The 19,304-nt window shown below is 53.3% G+C and overlaps 1 protein-coding gene and 1 pseudogene across 4 annotated transcripts; both read right to left on the bottom strand.

Moving 5' to 3' along the window:
- Nucleotides 1–2,882: 2,882 nt before the first annotated feature.
- IL34 (interleukin 34) lies at nt 2,883–12,064 on the bottom strand. 4 transcript variants are annotated; one of them, XM_032853985.1, is made up of 6 exons: nt 11,961–12,064; nt 7,321–7,454; nt 6,458–6,535; nt 5,986–6,147; nt 3,771–3,906; nt 2,883–3,537 (listed from the first exon to the last, which is right to left on the bottom strand). In XM_032853985.1, the coding sequence occupies exons 1-6, from the start codon at nt 11,986–11,988 to the stop codon at nt 3,365–3,367; spliced, it is 711 nt and encodes a 236-aa protein (XP_032709876.1). In that variant the 5' UTR covers nt 11,989–12,064; the 3' UTR covers nt 2,883–3,364. The 4 variants fall into 4 exon arrangements, with proteins under 4 accessions (XP_032709876.1, XP_032709875.1, XP_032709874.1 ...); XM_032853984.1 differs by lacking the exon at nt 11,961–12,064 and adding an exon at nt 11,234–11,704 and having other exon boundaries at nt 5,986–6,144; XM_032853983.1 differs by lacking the exon at nt 11,961–12,064 and adding an exon at nt 11,234–11,695.
- Nucleotides 12,065–14,980: 2,916 nt separating this feature from the next.
- LOC116865667 lies at nt 14,981–16,241 on the bottom strand (annotated as a pseudogene).
- Nucleotides 16,242–19,304: the final 3,063 nt, after the last annotated feature.

The raw sequence follows: 19,304 nt of genomic DNA, 5'->3' as shown, positions 1-19,304 counted from the left end.
GACGCAGGTGGCCGGACCAGTGACCCACAGCCGCTCAGAGCAAAGGCACAGCGAGGAGACAGCAGAGCCAGGCAAGCGTTTGGTTTTCTGTTTTTTAAGTCACGTGTGATGGAGAGACACTCATCTTGGATTTCAGCATTTACATGGGAAGTGACTTCTTTAACCAAGCCCGCCAGCTCGGAGCCTGCGGGCCTTGAACTGGATCTGGAGCCTGTTTTACGTTTCCTGCCTGTTCTGCCCCTCCTCTTCCTCCTCCTCAGGCCCTGCCTCTCCCCACCCACGCCCCCCCCGCCCCCACCCACTGGGGGAGCCCTGCTCTGGGCCTGACCTGCCCGGGGCCTCTCCTGGAGACCAGGCGCCTCTCCCTCCTTCCCCTTTGTCTCCCCTTCCAGAGTTCTGTCAGGGAGGCAGGCTGTCTGTGGAGGGGCCCCGCCCCCAGTCGGCTGAGGTGTGAGCTTTGACTGAAAAGCTACCCGGGATGGCGGGGAGCAGGTTGAGGTTGGGAGGCCCAGCCTCCTGTGGAGGGAAGAGGCGCACAGCCCCAGGGCCCTGCGTTGAATCTTGGGGACGTGTTTGGAGAAGGCCATGGCGCCTAAGGTGGCTTCAGGTCCTAGCGTGCCGTCGCTGGGGCAGTGTGGCTGCGGGAGAGGGGCAGGACACAGGGTCCTCTGGCCGGCCCCCCGGGAGCTGCTTTCGGATGTGTGGCCCTCATATGGGCACGTTGAGAATTTAACTCTGGTGGCACTTTGGTCACGGTTTCGGCCACCTTTGGGCATAGGGGCTGGAGCTGGGTAGAGGGTGTGGGGGTTATTTTATGAATATGATAGCAAAAGAGCTGACTAGCCAGGACTGTGTGGTGGGACAGGGTGGACCGTACAGGGTGTCCAAGAGTGCCTGAGGGACAGGGGTCCTCACAGTGGCCCGGTGGGCCCATGGCAGGAGGAGGAGGGCCAAATTGCTTCCTCAAAGCCAGGGGGTAGCTGTTTTTTCCTCCAGTTTCTGGAGCAAAGCCAAAATAAGTTTGGAGAAGGCCAGGTGTTGGGGGTTGGCCAGCACATCTGCTTGGATGGGGCTGGGGTGTAGCCCAGGGAGCTTGGCTTTGACTCTCTGTCGCCAGAGGAGATGCCAACCCAGTGCAGTCCCCCCAGAGTCCGGTCCTGTGCTGGCGGTGGGTGCGGGGTGGGGGTGCCCTCCCCTCCACGTGCTGAGTCCCGCCAACTCGAAGCAGGTAGAAGCAGGTGTGTCTAGGGCGAGTGGAGGGCTTCCTGTTGTCCCGCCGGCCGGCAGCGAGGGTGGCTGGGCTCGGAGGGCAGCGGGACCACAGGGCAGGGGGCCTCCTGGGGTCAGGAGAGCAGGGATTGGGGCTGAGTCTCAGCACCAGGCTGGAGCTACTGGTAGTTCTTGTGCAGGGAACCGGGGTCCAAGCAAGGTAGCCAGGCAGGTCTGGGGCACCAAGGTGGCCCCTGGTGCCTGGAGCCCCCCCCCCCACCCAGGCTCCCAAGGGCAGATGGAGGATGGTATCTGTAAGTTGCTAGGTCTGAGAACAGCCTTGCTGACTGCTCAGGCCAACCCGAGAGCCCAAGTTAGGGCATCTTGAGGGAGGGCCCAGGTGAGGGAGGGCCTGAAGAGGACAGGAGAGCAGATGGCCCGTTGGGGAAGGCGGAGGGTGGGGGGTTTGCGGGCAGGCAGATACATTGCCCTTTCCCCACAGGGCTGTGCTGGCATTTACCCGGGTGGGCTGAGGGAATAAGATGCAGGGTGTGTGATATAAGCAGGGCAAGGAGCAGTGGGGTACGGGGGTGACTTGGGAGGCCCAAGGAGGGGAGTGGGCATGGCAGAGCCACCCCTGAGGCTCAGGCCTCCTCCCCCCCCAAGCCACCCCAGGGCTGTACATAACTCCTCCATCCCCTTGACCGCCTATCTCCCATCTAGTGACCACCTCTTAGGCCCACCCCGTCGGGATCCGAGCCAACCAGCCCGCATCACAAACTTTGGTTTGGGGAACTTCTTTACGTTTGTTTCTTTTCTTTTCTTTTCTTTTTTTCCCATTTTGTACAGAGAAATATTCTTTTCAAAAGCGTCTTTTGACTGAAGTAACTTTTCTGGTGCTGTTGTTAACTTGTTCCTTTTTTTTTTTTTAATTTATTTCCCCACCCGGGTCTCTGCTCCTGGTTCCTACTCAACCTTTCCTGCCTTCCCACCACACTCCCCCTCTCCCCCATCCCATCTGACCCATTTTGTTTCTTTTCTTTCTGTCCGTTTTTGGATAAATTATCCTCTCCTCCCTGCCCCCTCCACCCCCCCTGCCTTGATTTAAATAGTCACTGCTACAAGTAACAAATGCACTGTGAAGATTCCAGTATTAATAAAGTTGTACTGTAATTAACACCCCTGCGTCCACCTGGCTTCCTCCCCGGCTGCTCACCGGCCCCCTGCGGCAGCCGTGCAGCCCCAGCCCCGGCCCACCCCAGATCGGGCCTGGGGCAGGGGCACCCGGGCTCCATGTGCAGGGGGGCAGGAGCAGCCGGGTCTGGTGTCAGGACCTATGCTTTTGAACACCTGCACCCTGTCCCAGGCAGATGGAGCCAGGGAGGGCGACCAGGGGGCACAGAGGAGGGCCGGCCTAACATCCTCTGCCCCTCGGTCTCCGTCTCATTGAGGCCCCGGCAGCTCGGGCAGGTGTGGAAGGAACTCAGGCCCTCAAAGACCATTTCCAGGCCTCCAGGCTAAAGCTTCATCCATTCCAAATCCAAATCTTGAGACCCAGGCCCCAGGGCCCGACCAGCCCACCTGTCTCCTGAGTCCTGGAACTGGAACACGGAGGCCGCGGAGGGGCTCTCAGGCCTCTGGGGTTCATCTTTGCAGATGCAAACCAAACCGAAACAAAACAAGCAAGTGTTTAATAGAAAATATAAGGAACTGGAAGAGCATCCACTGTGGCAAGACGGGGTGTGTGGCCCGGCCCCCTCCCTCCCCGTGCTCGCCCACCTGCGCGGCACAGTTCTCGCCTCTGCAGGCCACAGGAGACACTCGGCAACGCCTCCAGGCCCAGTAGGCAGCCCAGGTGGTGCAGGAAGAGGAGAGACCTCTGTCTCCCTTCAGGTACCCCCAGACCCCCGCTGCTCCAGGGGAGACCAGGTGAGGTACAGAATGCGGGGAGCTGAGCCCTTCTCAGGCACAGAATCCCCTCAAAGGAAAAACACTCTCCTGGGGGTTCCTCTCTCAAGGCGGGTAGGGGGCTCCTCACCACGGCCCAGAGAAGTCTCAGGTTCAACCGAACTGTGGAAGCACCTTGAGCTTCCCCATATGAGTCACCACACGGGCCTCTTGGGGGAAGAGGTCTCTGCCTGTGCCCTCAGCAGCTTCACTGAGCCGGGGGTCCGGTCTGGGATCCTGGGAAGCGAGGGAGGGAGGTAGGGGGCCGCTGGGACAGAGGGTAGGTCTGGGCAGCCGCACACTGCGATGAGGGCTCCGGGCTGTGGGGCTGAGGGCTCGGCACCTCACAATCCTGCCAGTTTAGGACAGAACTTTGTTTACCTGCAGGAGACAGGGGGGAACAAAAAAGACTGCAGGAGTGGTCAACAGCCCTCTCCGTCCCCAGCCCACGCCACATTGTTCTCATCCCCATACCCGGGGCTCCTCTTGGCTTGTAGAAGTGCCTTATGGCCCCGGGGAGTGGAGGGCAAGCCCAGGAGAGCCCTGGCTCTGCTCAGTGACCTGAGCTCAGAAACCTGGGGTCCAGCCCCCAGCCCCAGCCCCTTGTTCCTTACAGCACGAACAGTACAACAGTTCCATGACCCGGAAGCAGTTGTCCAGGAGGGCTTTGGGTCGCACCAGCTTCAGGCTTAGCCTCGGGGCACTCAGGAGTGACACTGTTGCGTCCACCTTGGGGCCGACCTCCACATCCTGGAAGGGAGGAGGCCCTCAGGACCATGGGTACCACCGCCCCAACCCCAGGGAAGAGACAGGGCCACGTCCCACGAGAACCCTGGAAACTGCCCTGCTTGGAGCTGCTCCAGCCCCGGAGGAAGGGGACTAACGGTGACCAGAAGGCCTATGGGTAACTTCTCTACTGCTTCCTGCAGGCGACAAGGTACCTCGACACCCTTCACCCAAGCCCAACACAGAGGCTCCTCTTTTTCCATCTTTGGAAAAATGACTGCAGGAAGCAGTCCGGGATGGGGGAAAGTAGAGGACATCCCTGCTGTCCCAGCCCAGGCCTGGCCACCAGCACATAAGGAAGGGGTCCTGGGCCCGGGAGACAGGCCAGGATTTAAAGATCTGCACTGCCTGCACGGAACAAGACAAGGGACCCTCATGAGGACACCTGGGTGCCAGGCATACTGGCCAGGCCAGTCTCCAGCTCCAAGCTCAGGGTGCTTCTGTCCACCGTATGCATCGACAGGGAACACTGGGGAGCAGGCAGGCACACCCGGGGACGGAACAGGGGGCCGGAGCTGGTACAGGGGACATGGTCTAGAACGGAGATGCAGGGCCTGAGCCTGGGGAAGACCATCCTCAAGGCAGTATACTGGGTTGAATTGCCCCTCCCCCAATCTCCACCTCCAAAAAAACTATGTCCAACCCTGGGACCTGTGACCATGACCCTATTTGGGAACAGGACGTTTGCAGATATAATTAAGGATCTCCAGATGAGATCTGTATGAATGTAGGGTAGGCCCTAAATCCAGTGCCTGGCAGCCTTGTAAGAGGGGGCACTCGAGGGAAAGGCCACGTGAAGGACATGGGGCCACAAGCCAACAGCAGTAGCGGCCAGCAGAGGCAGGGAAGAGGCAGGAAGGGTCCCTCCTCCCCAGAACTTTTAGAGAGAGCATGGCCTTGCTGCCACCCTGAGTGCAGGGTTTCTGGCCTCAGGCCTGTGGCAGGAGAATTTCTGTATTATTCTACCAGTTAGCAGTCCTGTTCACAGCAATTCAAAAAAAAAAACAGTCTACAAAGGCTTTGAAAGAGCAGTGAGCATGGCAGGAGAGAGGAGGCGCCCATACCCATGGCCCAGTCCCTGGCAGGAAGAGCCGACTGCCCACTGGATGCTGGGCGTATTCGGAGCGGGGCACAGACCCTTACCTCCATGAGAATGAAGATGTACTTAAAGCCAGTTAAATGTGAACAACCTGGGGGGCCCAGGCCCCCAGCCTCAGCCCGCCACCAACCTCCTCCTCAGCTCCCAAGAGCTCAGAGTCGGGGCTCTCTCGAGGAAAACCAAGGATGCAAAACTGTTTCTTCAGGTCAGCTCCAACTCATGCTGCCCACGGGCACCGGAGAGCCACTGAGGAGACCACTGGGCCTCCATGGCTCCGCCCAAACCAGAGCCTCCCCAGAACTCCCAGCAGGCGTGGGCTCCTAAATTCCAGGGTCCCCCGCAGCTCCCAGCTCTGGCTGGGCAGCAGGTGGGGCTCCTGGGGCAGGCTCCTACTTGGGGGACTAGGGCAAAATGGGGGTGAGGGGAGGGGTCCCGCAGCACACCCACGGCCTGCAGGGGCTCACACTGATTCTGCGACCCCAGGCTGCCGGCTTTATAGAGGCCTCATATCAACCCTGCCAGGCAGGCCATGATCGGGAACCTTCTTATGACATCAAGCCCATAGTTGACTTTGCACTGTACGAGCTGTGGACTTTAACAAACGTAGGATGTCATGTATCCACCTTTACAAGTAAGCACGTCCTTACCCTAAAACCTGTGTTCATTCCTCTACCTCTTCGTGCTTCCTCTCCTCTCCCCCAAGAGGAGCCTCCACAAACAAAGCCAGAGGGATCGATGACTTGGCCAAGATCCCAGGTCAGGAGAGAGCCTCTCCTACCCCAAGCCAAGGCCACCCACCGGGCACTGGCCCTGTCTTCCTCTCTCATTTCTCCCACGCCCTTTAGGACACGCTGAAACTTTCCACGTGTTCACACCTCAACCATCCCTGGCCGCCACCCATGCGCGCATGCGCATCCCCCGCCCCGCAGCTGGGCGCAGCTCACCGTGAGGCTCTGCTGCACGTCCAGCAGCAGCGTGCGGACCTCCTCCAGGTACTTCCAGGATGGGTGGCCCTCGAGCAGCACCTCCTGCACCGACTCCGTAGCACTGAGGCTCACCCAGACCCACAGGTACCGCAGCTCCCGCTGGCTGACCCGCGCCCTCTGCTGTGGGGACAGGAGAGATCACTGAGGCCAGCAGACATGTGCCTCGGGACCCGCCCTGCCACTGCTCTGATCACCCCCCCCCAACCCCACGCGGCCCCACGACGGGAGCAGAGCACGGGCAGCCATGGTAAACAAGGAGCAGCCTCGGGGCCTCAGCCAAGGGCAGGCTTGGTCCCAGAGCTGGGAAAGGCCCCTCACAGCAGGACCTGCCAAGACCAATGTGCTTCTCAGGCTGGGTCCATGGGGTGTCCCAGGAGGCAGGGGTTTCCCAGCCCAGGAGGGGGTCTCCCAGCCCAGGAGGGGTTCTCACCAGCCTGGTGATGTTGGCGATTCTGAGCACCCCCTCATAAGGCACGCTGACCCTGTAGTTGATGGGGAAGTAGTGTTTCTGGGGAAGTACAAGAACAAACCATGAGGTCAGAGTCAGAAATGGCTCAGACAGGCTCCCCCCGCTCCCAGACAATCTGCTGTAGGAGGAGAGGGCCAAGGACCAGCCTGCTGATGACAGTGGTGGCCTTTGAGAGAGAAGGAGCCCTCCGCTCTCCCCTGGGGTAATGACAGCTCTCCTTCCTCTGGGACACAGGGGAGGCTGAGACAAAGTGTGGAGTTCCTATGATGGCAGCAATTTTAGGCCAAGAAGTGGTTGGAGGACCTAGTACCCCCAAGAGTACTATATTTTTTGGAGGTGAGGAAAACTAGCTCAAGTAAGATGATCTAAACTTCTTATGGTGCCAGCTGCAGAGCTCTGCCGGATACTGAAAACCGCTGAGCTGTACACTTAAACAGGTGAATAGTGTGGTATGTGAATGACATCTAGTAAAGCTGTCAAGGAGAAAAGAAAAAAGATAGACTTTTAGAGCCACAGTGACAGGTCCTTATCTATCTGCCCTGCCAGTAAGTGCCTGGGACTCCCGCAAGGCTTCCTGGAATCCACTCATGAGTCACAGGGTGAGCGGCATGGGGAGAAAGGATCAAAGGTCAGATCAAGTAGCAGGGGTGAAGGGCCTGGGGGGACACCTGCAGGGGAGGGGACAGTCATTGTGGACCAGGCACACTGGTGCATGCCGTGGAGAAAGAGGCCATGGGCTCAGGGCTGACACAGACCCACGGCAGGGCCTGCAAGGTCCTACACCCTGGGAGCCCAGGGGCTTGGGCAGGTGCCTACACAGTTACCATGTACTGAAGACGGTTCCTGTACTGTAGCTTGTCCCGCAGAAAGCCGGTAACCGCACACTCCTCGGTCTGTGTCAAGGGCCACATCTCCAAACCCTCGTTCCCCAAGGCCATGCCAAGGAGGATCCCGAGATCTGTGGACCGAACCCAACAGCAATACATGAGCACCCTGTGCCACACCCCCGCCACCTGGGTGTGCCCTCTCTTCTCCCGGCCATGGGAGGGGTGGGGGTGCAGAGCCCAGAGGATGCCCTCCCCTCCAGGGTCCAGGCTCAGGCAGCAAGGCCAGGTGAGCACAAGCAGTCCAGCTGGTGCACCCCTGCCCCCAGCAGGCAGAGTCCCCCCAGCAGTCACACCCTGAGGTTGGTGTCAAGTCTCCTCATGGGGTAGGCACAACCTCCTTTCCAGGGCAGCCTTGGCCCCCACCCCCTCGAGGGCTGGAGTGTCCTCAAAGCCTGGGTCTGCATTTCCATCGGGGGATTCAGGAGACACGGAGGCTCGTTCAACTCTGCAAATGACTCTAGGGTAACTGGAGCCATTTCCCTCCCTGCTGTAGCTGATCTTGACAACCCTCTAACACGCACGAATCACTGTGGCCCTTCCAGTGAGTTCTTGCTGTAGAAGCCTGCGACTCTCGGGGTGCGGCTTCTCCCCGCCAGCCAACCGTCTGCCTTCGAACATTACCAGCTTTCACCACTTGGGGGGGTCACTGTGACTTCAAAAACAGGTTTTGTGATTTCCTGGACCCGAACACACTTAAAAAAATATCGGAGAGTCTACAACAAATATGAAAATGCTTCAGACTCATCAGAGCAGAAAGAAAACACAGATGGGCAGGAGACATATCCCCAAAAAAACTCCCCAGTAAAGGTAAAGAAATACATATTAAAACAATCAGATGCCATATTTCACTTATCAAAAAGGAAAGTAGGGTTTTTTTCCATTTCATTTTCATAACACTTGGTGCTGGCAAAGTCGTGAGGCAGGTGCTCTTATCCTGGAAAGCATTTTGGCCATTTTTTTTTATTGGTGGACTTAATAATGTCCACACCAGTTGACCTATTAAGCCTAAAAATTTCTCACATCCTTTGACCTGCTGGAGTGCCTGCATTGTGCAGTGGGTTAAGCACCTGACTCTTGGTTTCAGCTCAGGCCCTGATCTCAGGGTTATGAGATCCAGCCCCGCATTGGGCTCCGTACTCATCAGGGAGTCTATCTGGGACTCTCTCTCCCTCTGCCCCTCCCCACCTCAAATAAATACTCTTTTAAAAAATTTTTGTAAATGTTCACATCCTTTGACCCATTGAATTCATTTCTAGGGATAAGCCTGAAGGAAAACAAGAAAGAGAGCCATCACCAAAAGACTCATGGACAGAGTCCTGCTGCGGTATTCTCTCCCTAAGAATGACAATCTGTAAATGGCCCACATGTTCATTACCGAACGTCACCAATCAAAGCCACCTTGTCAGAGAATGTTTACGCTCACTCCCTCCCTGGCCTGGGCCTGCTCCTGGCCACCTCTCCACCTTCTCAGTGCTGCCACCGGTCCTGGCTCTGGCTGGACTCCCCAGGAGCGCCCCACATGGCCCCAAGCCCATGTCCAGGATGTGCTGGCCCCACCAGCCCTTCCTCGCACAGCAGTCCACTGACCGTATTTTTCAAGGTTGCAAATTTGCAACCCATCTTGCATTTCCTCTCTCTTGTCTCTTCCCAAGTGCTTGCACTGGATTTTGGACAAAAGACCAGATAAACACAAACTGAACCATTGTTTTCTGCCGCTTCCTATCTTGTCTCTAAATCATGAAGCCCCTCAGCTTGGCACCACGGCAAACTGAGATCATTCCTGGTTTGCAGTTTTTGCTAATACTTTGCCTCTGCCCTGGGTATCCTCTCACATGGCAGACCTCTCTAAAGGTCTCACCGAGACTCCTCCCCGCAAGCCCCAACCAGGCTCTCCCCTGCCTGAACCAGCCCCCATAGTCTCGGTCTCTAGCACCATTTGTCCACCTCACTCATTGTCTTGACCAGACAACCTGGCCCCCAGTATGTGAGTCCATAATGCAGTCAGCCACAACATAGTCTTGTTTACTGAGCACTGTGGGGGTTCATCTTGAACAAGGGATGAGGAGCATGCATCCGAATTTTCTGGAAAGCTGGTTAAGGCCCAGAGCGTCTGAGTCAGGAAGTCTGGGGTGGGCCTGGAGAATTTGTATTTCTAGCAAGTTCCAAGCTGCTGCTGTTGATCTGGGGACTATACTTGGAGAACCACCGACCTCCAGAGACCGTTGCAAACTGGTGTTCCAAGGGCCACAACTCAGTTCACAGAGATTTCACGTAAAAATCTGAATTTGCATCTTGTCTTTAAAATCAGTATCTCTGTCCACACTTGGCCTTCCTTCCCGTGGGCCAGTCATCCTGAAGTCCCACCCTTGCTGCCCTCACCCCTGTCCTGACAGCAGTGGGCTCCTAGCAGGAACAAGTCAGAAAAAGCCATCCTGGCATGCATGGGCTGAGCCAGAAACTTTGTCCATGGGTCATCTGCCTTCCGCCAGACCCAGACTTCCTTTAGATCTGCAGACTGACCACCATCTCCAAATTTCAGCCCCTTTTGTGCTGTCTCCACCCCAAGAAACAGGCCAGCCTCACAGCAGCTCTGAACCCCAGAGAGCCCCACTGCCAGTGCACTCCTGACACGGGAAGGGGGCCGCTCTTGGTCCCCCACCCTCCAGAAGGTAGACATCCCCAAGACAGAAGAGGAGGCTGAAGAAAAAGCGAGTGAGGAAGGAGCTCCCTTCTCAGATCCCTGGCTGGGAGGGGAAGGGGAAGCACCTCTCCTGGGGACAGATCCTTGCGGAGGGACAAATGGGGCTTGTCTACCACCCGCAGCAACCGAATCTGAACCTGCACAGAGGGCTGAACAGCATCCCCCCAAAATCCTTATTCACCCAGGCTTCAGATGTGACTTTATTAGGAAATGGGGTCTTTGGGGATAACATGAAGGCCCAACTTAAATCCAATGACCAAGTGTCCTCATAAGAAGTGGAGAGGACAGAGAGACATGCAGAAAGAGTCAAGAGGAGACTGACACAGACCAGAGCTATGGCACCCCAAACCACGGACTGCCAGCCCCCACCAGAAGCAGGAAGAGGCAGAAAGGAGTCTCCCCAGAGCTCCGCAGGAGGCGTGGCCCTGTCCCCACCTTAATTTCAGACTTCTGGCCTCCACACCTGGGACAGAAGAAATTTCTGCTCTGTTCAGTCACCGAGTTTGTGGCAATTTGTTATGGCAGCCCATCCTTCTCCAGCACCCAGCCCCTCTATGAGCCCCTGACCTGCAGCCCTCCCTGCCTCCCACCCCACAGCCCATCCCTGCCCCAGCAGGCAGTCGGCCTCCACCATGCCTTCCGCTCCCAGGGCCATCTCCAGAACAGACCCTCGTCACTTCCTGCCCACAAGGTCGCAGCACGGCCAGCAAGTAGCACAGACTGATCTTCCGAAAGCAGAGTAATTTCCAGTCACAACCCCACTCCCAGATCTTGAACCTTCCAGGGCTCCCTGATGCCTCATGAACTGGCCTTTATGGCCTCCACCAGCTGAGCCCAAACCTGCTTTCCAGCCTGGCCTTTCATGGTCCCAAGGCTGAACCCTTACTCACGCTGTTCCCTCTACCTGAGACACTGTCCTCACCTTCCTACATCCACCTGTGTGAACACCGTCCGCTCAAGTGGCTCCTCACCACACCACTCTTCTTGCTCCTCGTGACCTGGAAGCTTCCAGAACACCTGTTCTGGGTCCTTCTGCCTATTCTGCGTGTCCCGACCCTTTGCAGTATCCCTCCACAAGGGCCAGCCTGGACCCCTTGCGGGATCAAACCCCAGACCTCATCCATAAGGCACACAGATCCGAGCGCCTACCTCCGCGCCAGGCATCGGGGAGAGGGGCACGAGCTAGCCCAGTCCTTGTTGCCATGGCAGTCACTCTCCAGTGGGCATGTGGGAGGCACCAGAAAAATGTGTTGAATTTGAGTCAATTCAATTGAATCCTGGAGTCTGAAGGGATCTTGGTCTGGCCTCCCACCAGCAGGCTTGAGAGGCTTCTAGACACGTTCTGTCCTCATTTCAACTTATTTTTCTTTTTACCAACAACACTGTTCTCTTTCTGCCTCTTAATTTTGTTCTGTCATGGAGGGAGGGGCAGAGGGAACAGGCTGCCTCCTCCAGCACCTGGTGGCACTTCTCCCACGGGTCTTGGGAGACACTTCCACAAGCTCCCGCCTCCGGCTGGCCACACCCAAGGAGACCAGAATTCCTCTCTGCCCCCACAGCCCGTGCACCCCAGCACCAGACAGCCTGAGAAGGTGCTGCTGCCCCTTGCACCCCATGCCTGCCCCATCCCCTTGACCACCCACTGACCATGCCCACGCAGCCCAGGACCTGGAGCCGCACTGCGGGTCTGAGCCGCGGTGGGCTACAGCCAGGGCAGAGAGCGGCCACGGGAGTCCCCAGGCTGTTAAGCTGGGAAGCATCTCAACTTCTCACCAGCAGGAATGGCCCGGTTGCCTTGGTTACAGCAGAGCCCGGCTCTGGGCCAATGCCTCCCGGGGCAGTCTCCACGGACACCCCCCCCCACCCCGGTACTCACAGTGCAGCCCGGCGATTCCCCAGGACATGGTGGCGCGCTGTGTCCCCCAGAGAGCAGAGGCGGTGTCCCCGGCCGTGTGTGTCTCTCCACAAAGGCCCAGATGGGGCCTACATGGCCTCGGGTCAGCGAAGGTGCCCCAAGGCTGGGGAAGGGCTGGCCACAGAGGAGCTGCCCGGCAGGGGGCGGCAGGTGCTCCTGGGGCAGTGCCCGCCCTTATCTGCCTGGCCGTGGGGAGGGCAGCTGGGGGGCGGCGGCCGCGAGTCCCATGGCAGCTGGTGGGACCTGGCCTGAGACTCCGGCCTCGGGGTCTTCCTTCTCAAGCCGGAGGAGAGAGTCCCCAGCAGGCCCCTCGGAATCCGGGGCTGGGTTGTGCTTTCTCTGATTTCTCCGTCTGCAGCTGCTCAATGTGAAATCTGGCTCTGGAGGGAGAAAGGAGGAGAGAAACCGATTATGTAAGAGCAGTGCTGCCACTCAGACATCAGCCACGGGCACCGGGAGTCTGTGTGCGCGGCACCCCCAGCCCGGCCGGGGACCCCGGGGAGACTCCGGAGGCCGGCGACCCGGCTGCACGCGAAAAGGGACTTCAGAACGTCCCAAGGGCAGTGCTGGCCCAGAAGTGAGTTACAAGGACACCAGCTGACAGACACGGGCCTGAACAAAAGCAAGGAATGGCTGCATGGGTTCAATCGGGGAGCTTCCTGAAGGAGGTGAGGTTGCAAGCAGGTAAAGTACCTGAAGGACTTGGGCTGCCAGGAGGTGAAAACCGCAGCTCTCTGGGCAGTCTCCTCACGCACGAATCTCCCGGAAAGGCCTTCGGTCCCGAACCCCACCATACATCCCAGACCCCCAGGCCCTGACGGAGAAGCCAAGAAAGGAAGAAATGGGGTCGCAGCCGCCTTCATGCCACACCAGAGAGTCAGAAGTTGGGTGCCTTCTGTGACTCTAACCTTTGAGCCCCTCCAGAATGGAGCACATGTGGGAAAGCTGAGGGAGACACCGAGCAGAGTTGCCTGATGACCCGGGAGCTAGAGCCTTTGGGGTGGCACGGAGGAAAGTAGGCCCTTTCCCGGCAAATGGGGCCAGACCAGTGGCCTGACAGCCATCTGCCTCAGAGAGTGGCCTTCCCCACACCTGAGAGGGCACCCCTGTCCCCCGCACCGCCTCTCTCACGGCGGAGGGGGAGGAGCTTGAGAACGTGTCTCTCCCACGCCACCCTCAGCTACCCCCCCAAGCTGACAGCTGATATTAGGAAGCTCACACAGGGGACAGGTATGTAAGAAAGTATATGCTGGAATGTTCTGCGCAGTTCAGTTGTGAATGCGACATTTTAAAAAACTATAATCACGTTACTATTATTGCACATTCCCAAATCAAGAATTCCTGATATCATCTAATACAGAATCCAGGTTCAATTTTCCCTGATTGTTTTAAAAATATCTGTCTCTTGGGGCACCTGCATGGCTCAGTGAGTTAAGCCTCTGCCTTTGGCTCAGGTCACGATCTCAGGGTCCTGGGATTGAGCCCCGCATCGGGCTCCCTGCTCATTGGGGAGCCTGCTTCCCCCCACCCTGCCTGCCTCTCTGCCTACTTGTGATCTGTTAAATAAATAAAAATCTTTAAAAAAATAAAATAAAAATATCTGTCTCTTTTTAAGTTTCTTTGTTTGAATTGAGAGTCTAACAAGGTCCATTGATTGATGTGTCTCATATCTTTTTTTTTTTTAATATTAAGATATACTTCACAGGCCATAAAATTTGCCATTTCCAAGTGTATAATTCCGTGGGATTCTTTTAGTAGATTCACAAAGTTGTACAACAATCACCCACAATCTACTTTCAGAACATTTTTTTAAAGATTTTATTTATTTGACAGACAGAGATGACAAGTAGACAGAGAGGCAGGCAGAGAGAGGGGAAGCAGGCTCCCCACTGAGCAGAGAGCCTGATGCGGGGCTCGATTCCAGGACCCTGAGATCATGACCTGAGCTGAAAGCAGAGGCTTAACCCATGGAGCCACCCAGGCGCCCCTCAGAACATTTTCATCACCCCCAAAATAAACTGTACTCATTTGCAGTCTCTGTTTATTTCTTCCTCCCATCCAGTCCCTGGCAAGCAACCTACAAATTTGCTTTCTGTCTCTATAGATTTGCTTCTTCTGGACATTTCTTATCAAGGGAGTCACACATTATGTGGTCCTTTAGGACTGGCTTCTTTCACTTAGTGTAATGTTTTCAGGGTTCGTTCATCTCGTACTGTGTGATAAACTCAGTGTGTCCCCCTAACTTCCTAGGTTGTAGCCCTAGCCCCCCGTGTGGTGGGAGATGGGACTTTGGGGAGGTAATTAGGATTAGATGAGGCCACAAGGGTGGGGCCCCCATAAGGGGATTCGTGACTTTATAAGAAGAGCCACTAGACAGAGAGCTTCCTTCTCTCTCTGCATGCCCCCTCCACCCCGCCCAGGGAAGAGGTCATGTGAGCACACAACAAGGCGATCACCTGCAGCCCACGGGGAGAGTTCACACCAGAAACAAGCCATGCTGGTCCCTGAGCTCGGACCTCCAGCCTCCAGAACTGTGAACGAGTGCACTTCTGTTCTTTAAGTACCCAATCCATGGCATTTTATTATGGCAGCCCAAACAGCCTAGGACATGGTACCTTTCAGCATTTCATTCCTTTTTTTTAATTTGAAAAAAAAATTTTTAAAGATTTCAATTTTAAGTCATTTCTATACCCAACATGGGGCTCAAACTCACGACCCTGAGATCAAGAGTCACATGCTCAGCTAACTGAGCCAGCCAGGTGCCCCCCCACTTTTTTTTTGCCTTTTTAAATAAAGTTAAACAGGAAAACAAAAATTCGCAAGCTGCTTCCCTGTCCATCCCCTTCCCCACTCCCACGCCCCTACTTGGCGCCGGCCCCCTTTCCCTCACCCACTCACACAGACCCAGGCGATCCAACGGAAAAAGCCACGGTGCTCTGAGTACACAGAGATGAGGAGAGAGCAGGTGAGCTGTGTTCACATTCCAGGTCACACTGGGCAAATCCACACTCTCCGGGTTCTGGAGGGCTTCCTCTTGTTACCCAAAGTGAAAAAGTAAGTTCCCCGGACCAGATGCTTGTCCTCCTCATCTGCGTCCAGTCCAGTGTCAAAGTGAGTCTACTTCCCGGGATCGGGGAGGAGAGCAAAAGCTTTGCTGACTTCCTCGAACGAACGTTCTCTCCTCCTCCTCCTCCTCCTCCACTTTAGCACTGGCTCCCCCTGGGCCATCTGGATGGTGCTTCAAGGCTTGTTGTGGAGTTTTCTTGATCTTGTCCTCAGAGCCATTCACGTCCACTCCCAGAACCTTGTAGTAGACTTTCCTTCAGCTCCGGCTGCGCAATGTTTTAGGAGCTGGGCATGTTCTTATGTTTTCTCCGTCTGATACACTTTTCCGCAGTCCTGTCCTGCTTTTTGAAATTGTTCTGTATCCATGTAACACTGAGGTTTTCCCAAGGAGGCTTTTAATTAAGTGGCCCCAAGCCTCGCTGCATTTGTGCAAACTTCTGTTGCACCATCTAGTCTCCCAAGCCTGGAATGATCTATACCCCAGTTACAGCAGGGTTCAGCATTTGTTTTTATATTGTTGGGGGTCTGTCCCTGGGGCTTCTGTATGTAGCTCATAGGCCAGCTTGTCATTTCCTCCTTTAAATGTTTTATTCCCACCTTCTTTCTCTGCTTTAAGGGCTTTGGCATTTCTGCGAGCAAGGCAGCCACTTTTGTGGTCAGGAGTCACCTTGGAAGCCTGTGCAAAAAACTGAACTACTTTCTCAATGCGATCTTCCTAATAATGGCAGAGACCTCCTACACACAGAGCATGGCCCTTAGTGGAATGTCACCGGCCGCAGACTGTCCTTCTAGATAATGACCCAGCATGGCTAAATACTGTACTTTGGTAATTTTGAAGCAACGGCAGATGGGGCAAACTCTAGGGCATCATCCATGCTGAAAACCATTTACCAAAAATCCTGCTTCTCAGAATCTGTTTCTGTTCTTTTCTCATGCTCATATATATCCTATTGTGCCTGAACACTTTTGTGAGCCAGTTCTAGAGCTCTCTGGAAATGGTGACATGCCACCATGGCATTCCCTAGAAGTCGGGGGGCATTGGCCTTCCCATAGACGTCCCCAGGCAAAACTATCATTCAACCTCACTGCTATGTGTCTCCAAAAGCTTCCTGGAACTTTCTGAGCATCATCAAAATGCCGCTCAATTCTCACATAGCTAGCATTTTTAGGACACATATCTAGGTTTTATTTATTTATTTTTAAGATTTTATTTATTTATTTGACAGAGATCACAAGTAGGCAGAGAGGCAGGCAGAGAGAAAGGAAGGGAAGCAGGCTCCCTGCTGAGCAGAGAGCCCGATGCGGGGCTTGATCCCAGGACCCTGAGATCATGAGCTGAGCTGGAGGCAGAGGCTTTAACCCACTGAGCCATCCAGGCGCCCCCATATCTAGGTTTTAGTACAATAATTATAAGCTTCACTATCATCTTTCTTGGCATAGTTTGCATTTCCTTTTTTCCTTGAAAGACTTTGCTTCCCTCTTCACCGTGGAGCAGCTCTGGCTCTGTCACCGCCATTACCACATGGTGCTGGAGGCAACCACCATCTTACCCCTGGGACTACAACTCCATTCTTTTTTACTGTCAAATAATATTCCATTCTATGGATACACCACATTTTCTCTAACCATTCATCAATTGATGGACATTTGGTTTGCTTTCACGGGGGGGCTATTATGAATTAATACCCAGTGGAAAAAAGACAGTCTTTTCAATAAATGGTGCTGGGAAAATTGGACAGCCACATGGAGAAGAAGGATATTGGACCATTCTCTTACACCGCACACAAAGATAAACTCTAAATGGATGAAAGACCTCAGTGTGAGACAGGAATCCATCGAAATCCTAGAGGAGAATATAGGCAGTAACCTCTTCGACATCAGCCACAGCGACTTCTTTCAAGACTTGTCTCCAAAGGCGAGGGAAACAAAAGCGAAAGTGAACTATTGGGACTTCATCAAGATAAAAAGCTTCTGCACAACAAAGGAAACAGGCAACAAAACAAGAAGGCAACCCACAGAATGGGAGAAGATATTTGCAAATGACACTACAGACAAAGCACTGATATCCAGATCTATAAAGAACTTCTCAAACTCAACACCCAAAAAACAAATAATCAAGTCAAAAAATGGCCAGAAGACATGAACAGACACTTCTCCAAAGAAGACATACAAACGGCTAACAGACACATGAAAAAATGTTCAATGTTATTAGCCATCAGGGAAATTCAAGTCAAAACCACATTGATACACCACCTTACATCAGTTAGAATGGCAAAAGTTGACAAGGGAGAGGTTGTAGAGAAAGGGGAACCCTCTTACACTGTTGGTGGGGATGCAAGTTGGTACAGCCACTTTGAAAAACAATATGGAGGTTCCTCAAAAAGTTGAAAAGAGAGGTACCCTACAACCCACCAATTGCACTACTGGGCATTGACCCCAAAGATACAAATGTAGTGATCCAAAGGGGCACCTGTACTCCAATGTTTATGGCAGCAATGTCCACAATAGCCCAACCATGGAAAGAGCCCAGATATCCATTGACAGATGAATGGATAAAGAACATGTGGTCTTACGCAGCCATGAAAAAAAAAAAAAAGAAATAAAGAAATCTTGCCATTTGCAACAATATGGATGGAACTAAGCAAAATAAGTCAATCAGAGAAAGACAATTATTATATGATCTCACGGATAAGCAGAATTTAAGAAACAACGCAGAGGATCATAGGGGAAGAGAAGAAAAAATGAAACAAGATGAAACCAGAGAGGGAAATAAATCATTAGGCTCTTAATCTTAGGAAACAAACTGAGGGTTGCTGGAGGGGAGGTGGGTGAAGGGATGGGGTGACTGGGACACTGGGGAGGGTATGAGGGTATGTGCTATGGTGAGCACTGGGTATTGTGTAAAACTGATGAGTCACAGACCTGTACCCTTGAAACAAATAATATATTATATGTTAATAATAATTTTAAAAAATTGTTAAAGATAAAGTATTTTCTCCCATTTTGTAGGGTGTCTTTTCACTTTGTTGGTAGTGTCCCAGGATACACACCAATTTTTAAGTCTGATGAAGCCCAATTTATCTTTTTTTTTTTCTTTTTTTTGGTTGGTTGTGCTTTTGGTGCCCTATCTAAGAAACTGCTGCCTAATCCAAGGTCACAATGATTTATAAGTATTTTAAGAGTTTTATAGTTTTAGCTTTTCCATTCAAGTCTGTGATGCATTTGGAGTTAATTTTTGCATATGGTTTGAGGTAAGAGCCCAACTTCATTTTTGTGGGGCTATCCAACTGTCCCAGCACCATTTTTTGAAAAGACTATTTCCTCCATTAGATGGTACTGGGACCCTCACCAGAACTCAGCTGACCATACAGACATAGAAATATAGGGATTTACTTCTGGACTCTCAATCCCATTCCACTGATCTGTATGTTTACCTTTATGCCAGTACCACACTATCTTAAATTTCTGTAAATCTGGGTAAGTTTTGAACTCTTAAGGCCTTTTAATATTTGAAAGCTTATTTTCCCTTTTTTGTTATTGTTGAAGAAACTGGGTCATTCTGGATTTGGTTGACTGCATCCTTGGAATGCCATTCAACATACTTATCGATGCATTTCTTAATATTCAGATCAAAAACCTTCATTAAGTTTGCGTATAGTTTTCATAGGAGGTACTGCCTTACAGCAGGAGACACTAAATGTCTTCTCATCCCCCTTTAGTGAGCTAATGTCAAGTTCTTTCTCCATGACTCACCTATTATAAAGTTCTCCATCAGCCTTTTCTCTTTCATCAAACACTGAGGATTCTAGCCCACATCCAGTATTCCATTAGTCAATCCGGGTGGTGAATTTCTGCTTCTACCTTTCCTTCTACATTTATTACTGTGATCCTCCTAGAATGGAGAACTTTCCCTCCTCCTCTGTTTTCTTACCTCAAAGTTTGTTCTGTATAGAAAAACCAGGGTAATACTTTGATTCTTTCCCTGGGCTTATGTACCAGTTTTCAGAATGGGTTCTTCCCTAGAATCCTCCAAAGGTAACTAGTAATGATTCTTCAGTATCATTTTGAATTCATTAATCTTCTAACTTCTATATTTCAATCTATTAAAGTTGCTTTTTAAGGCAGGTTGACTGAGGTAAAACTGTATGCACTGAAGTCCATCTTCTTTAAGTGTACAGTTTGGTGAGTTTTAATAAATACACACAAACACGTTATGCTAAGATCTGGAACATTTCTATC

Source organism: Lontra canadensis, unplaced genomic scaffold, assembly GCF_010015895.1.
Source record: "Lontra canadensis isolate GAN:19392208 unplaced genomic scaffold, GSC_riverotter_1.0 scaffold8, whole genome shotgun sequence".
Classification (NCBI taxonomy): Eukaryota; Metazoa; Chordata; class Mammalia; order Carnivora; family Mustelidae; genus Lontra; species Lontra canadensis.
The sequence above is the reverse complement of the archived record's forward strand: the minus strand, read 5'-3'. Positions and strand labels throughout refer to the sequence as shown.

Bases quoted from the DNA above. Each gene is read 5' to 3' on its own strand.
- IL34 (XM_032853983.1), bottom strand. From the start codon at position 11,288: ATGGCAACAAGGACTGGGCTAGCTCGTGCCCCTCTCCCCGATGCCTGG. The intron at 6,536-7,320 runs GTAACTGTGTAG...GTACTTCCCCAG, and splicing joins GGAACCGTCTTCAGTACATG to AAACACTACTTCCCCATCAA. The intron at 3,538-3,770 runs GTAAGGAACAAG...TGTCTCCTGCAG, and splicing joins ACTGTTGTACTGTTCGTGCT to GTAAACAAAGTTCTGTCCTA.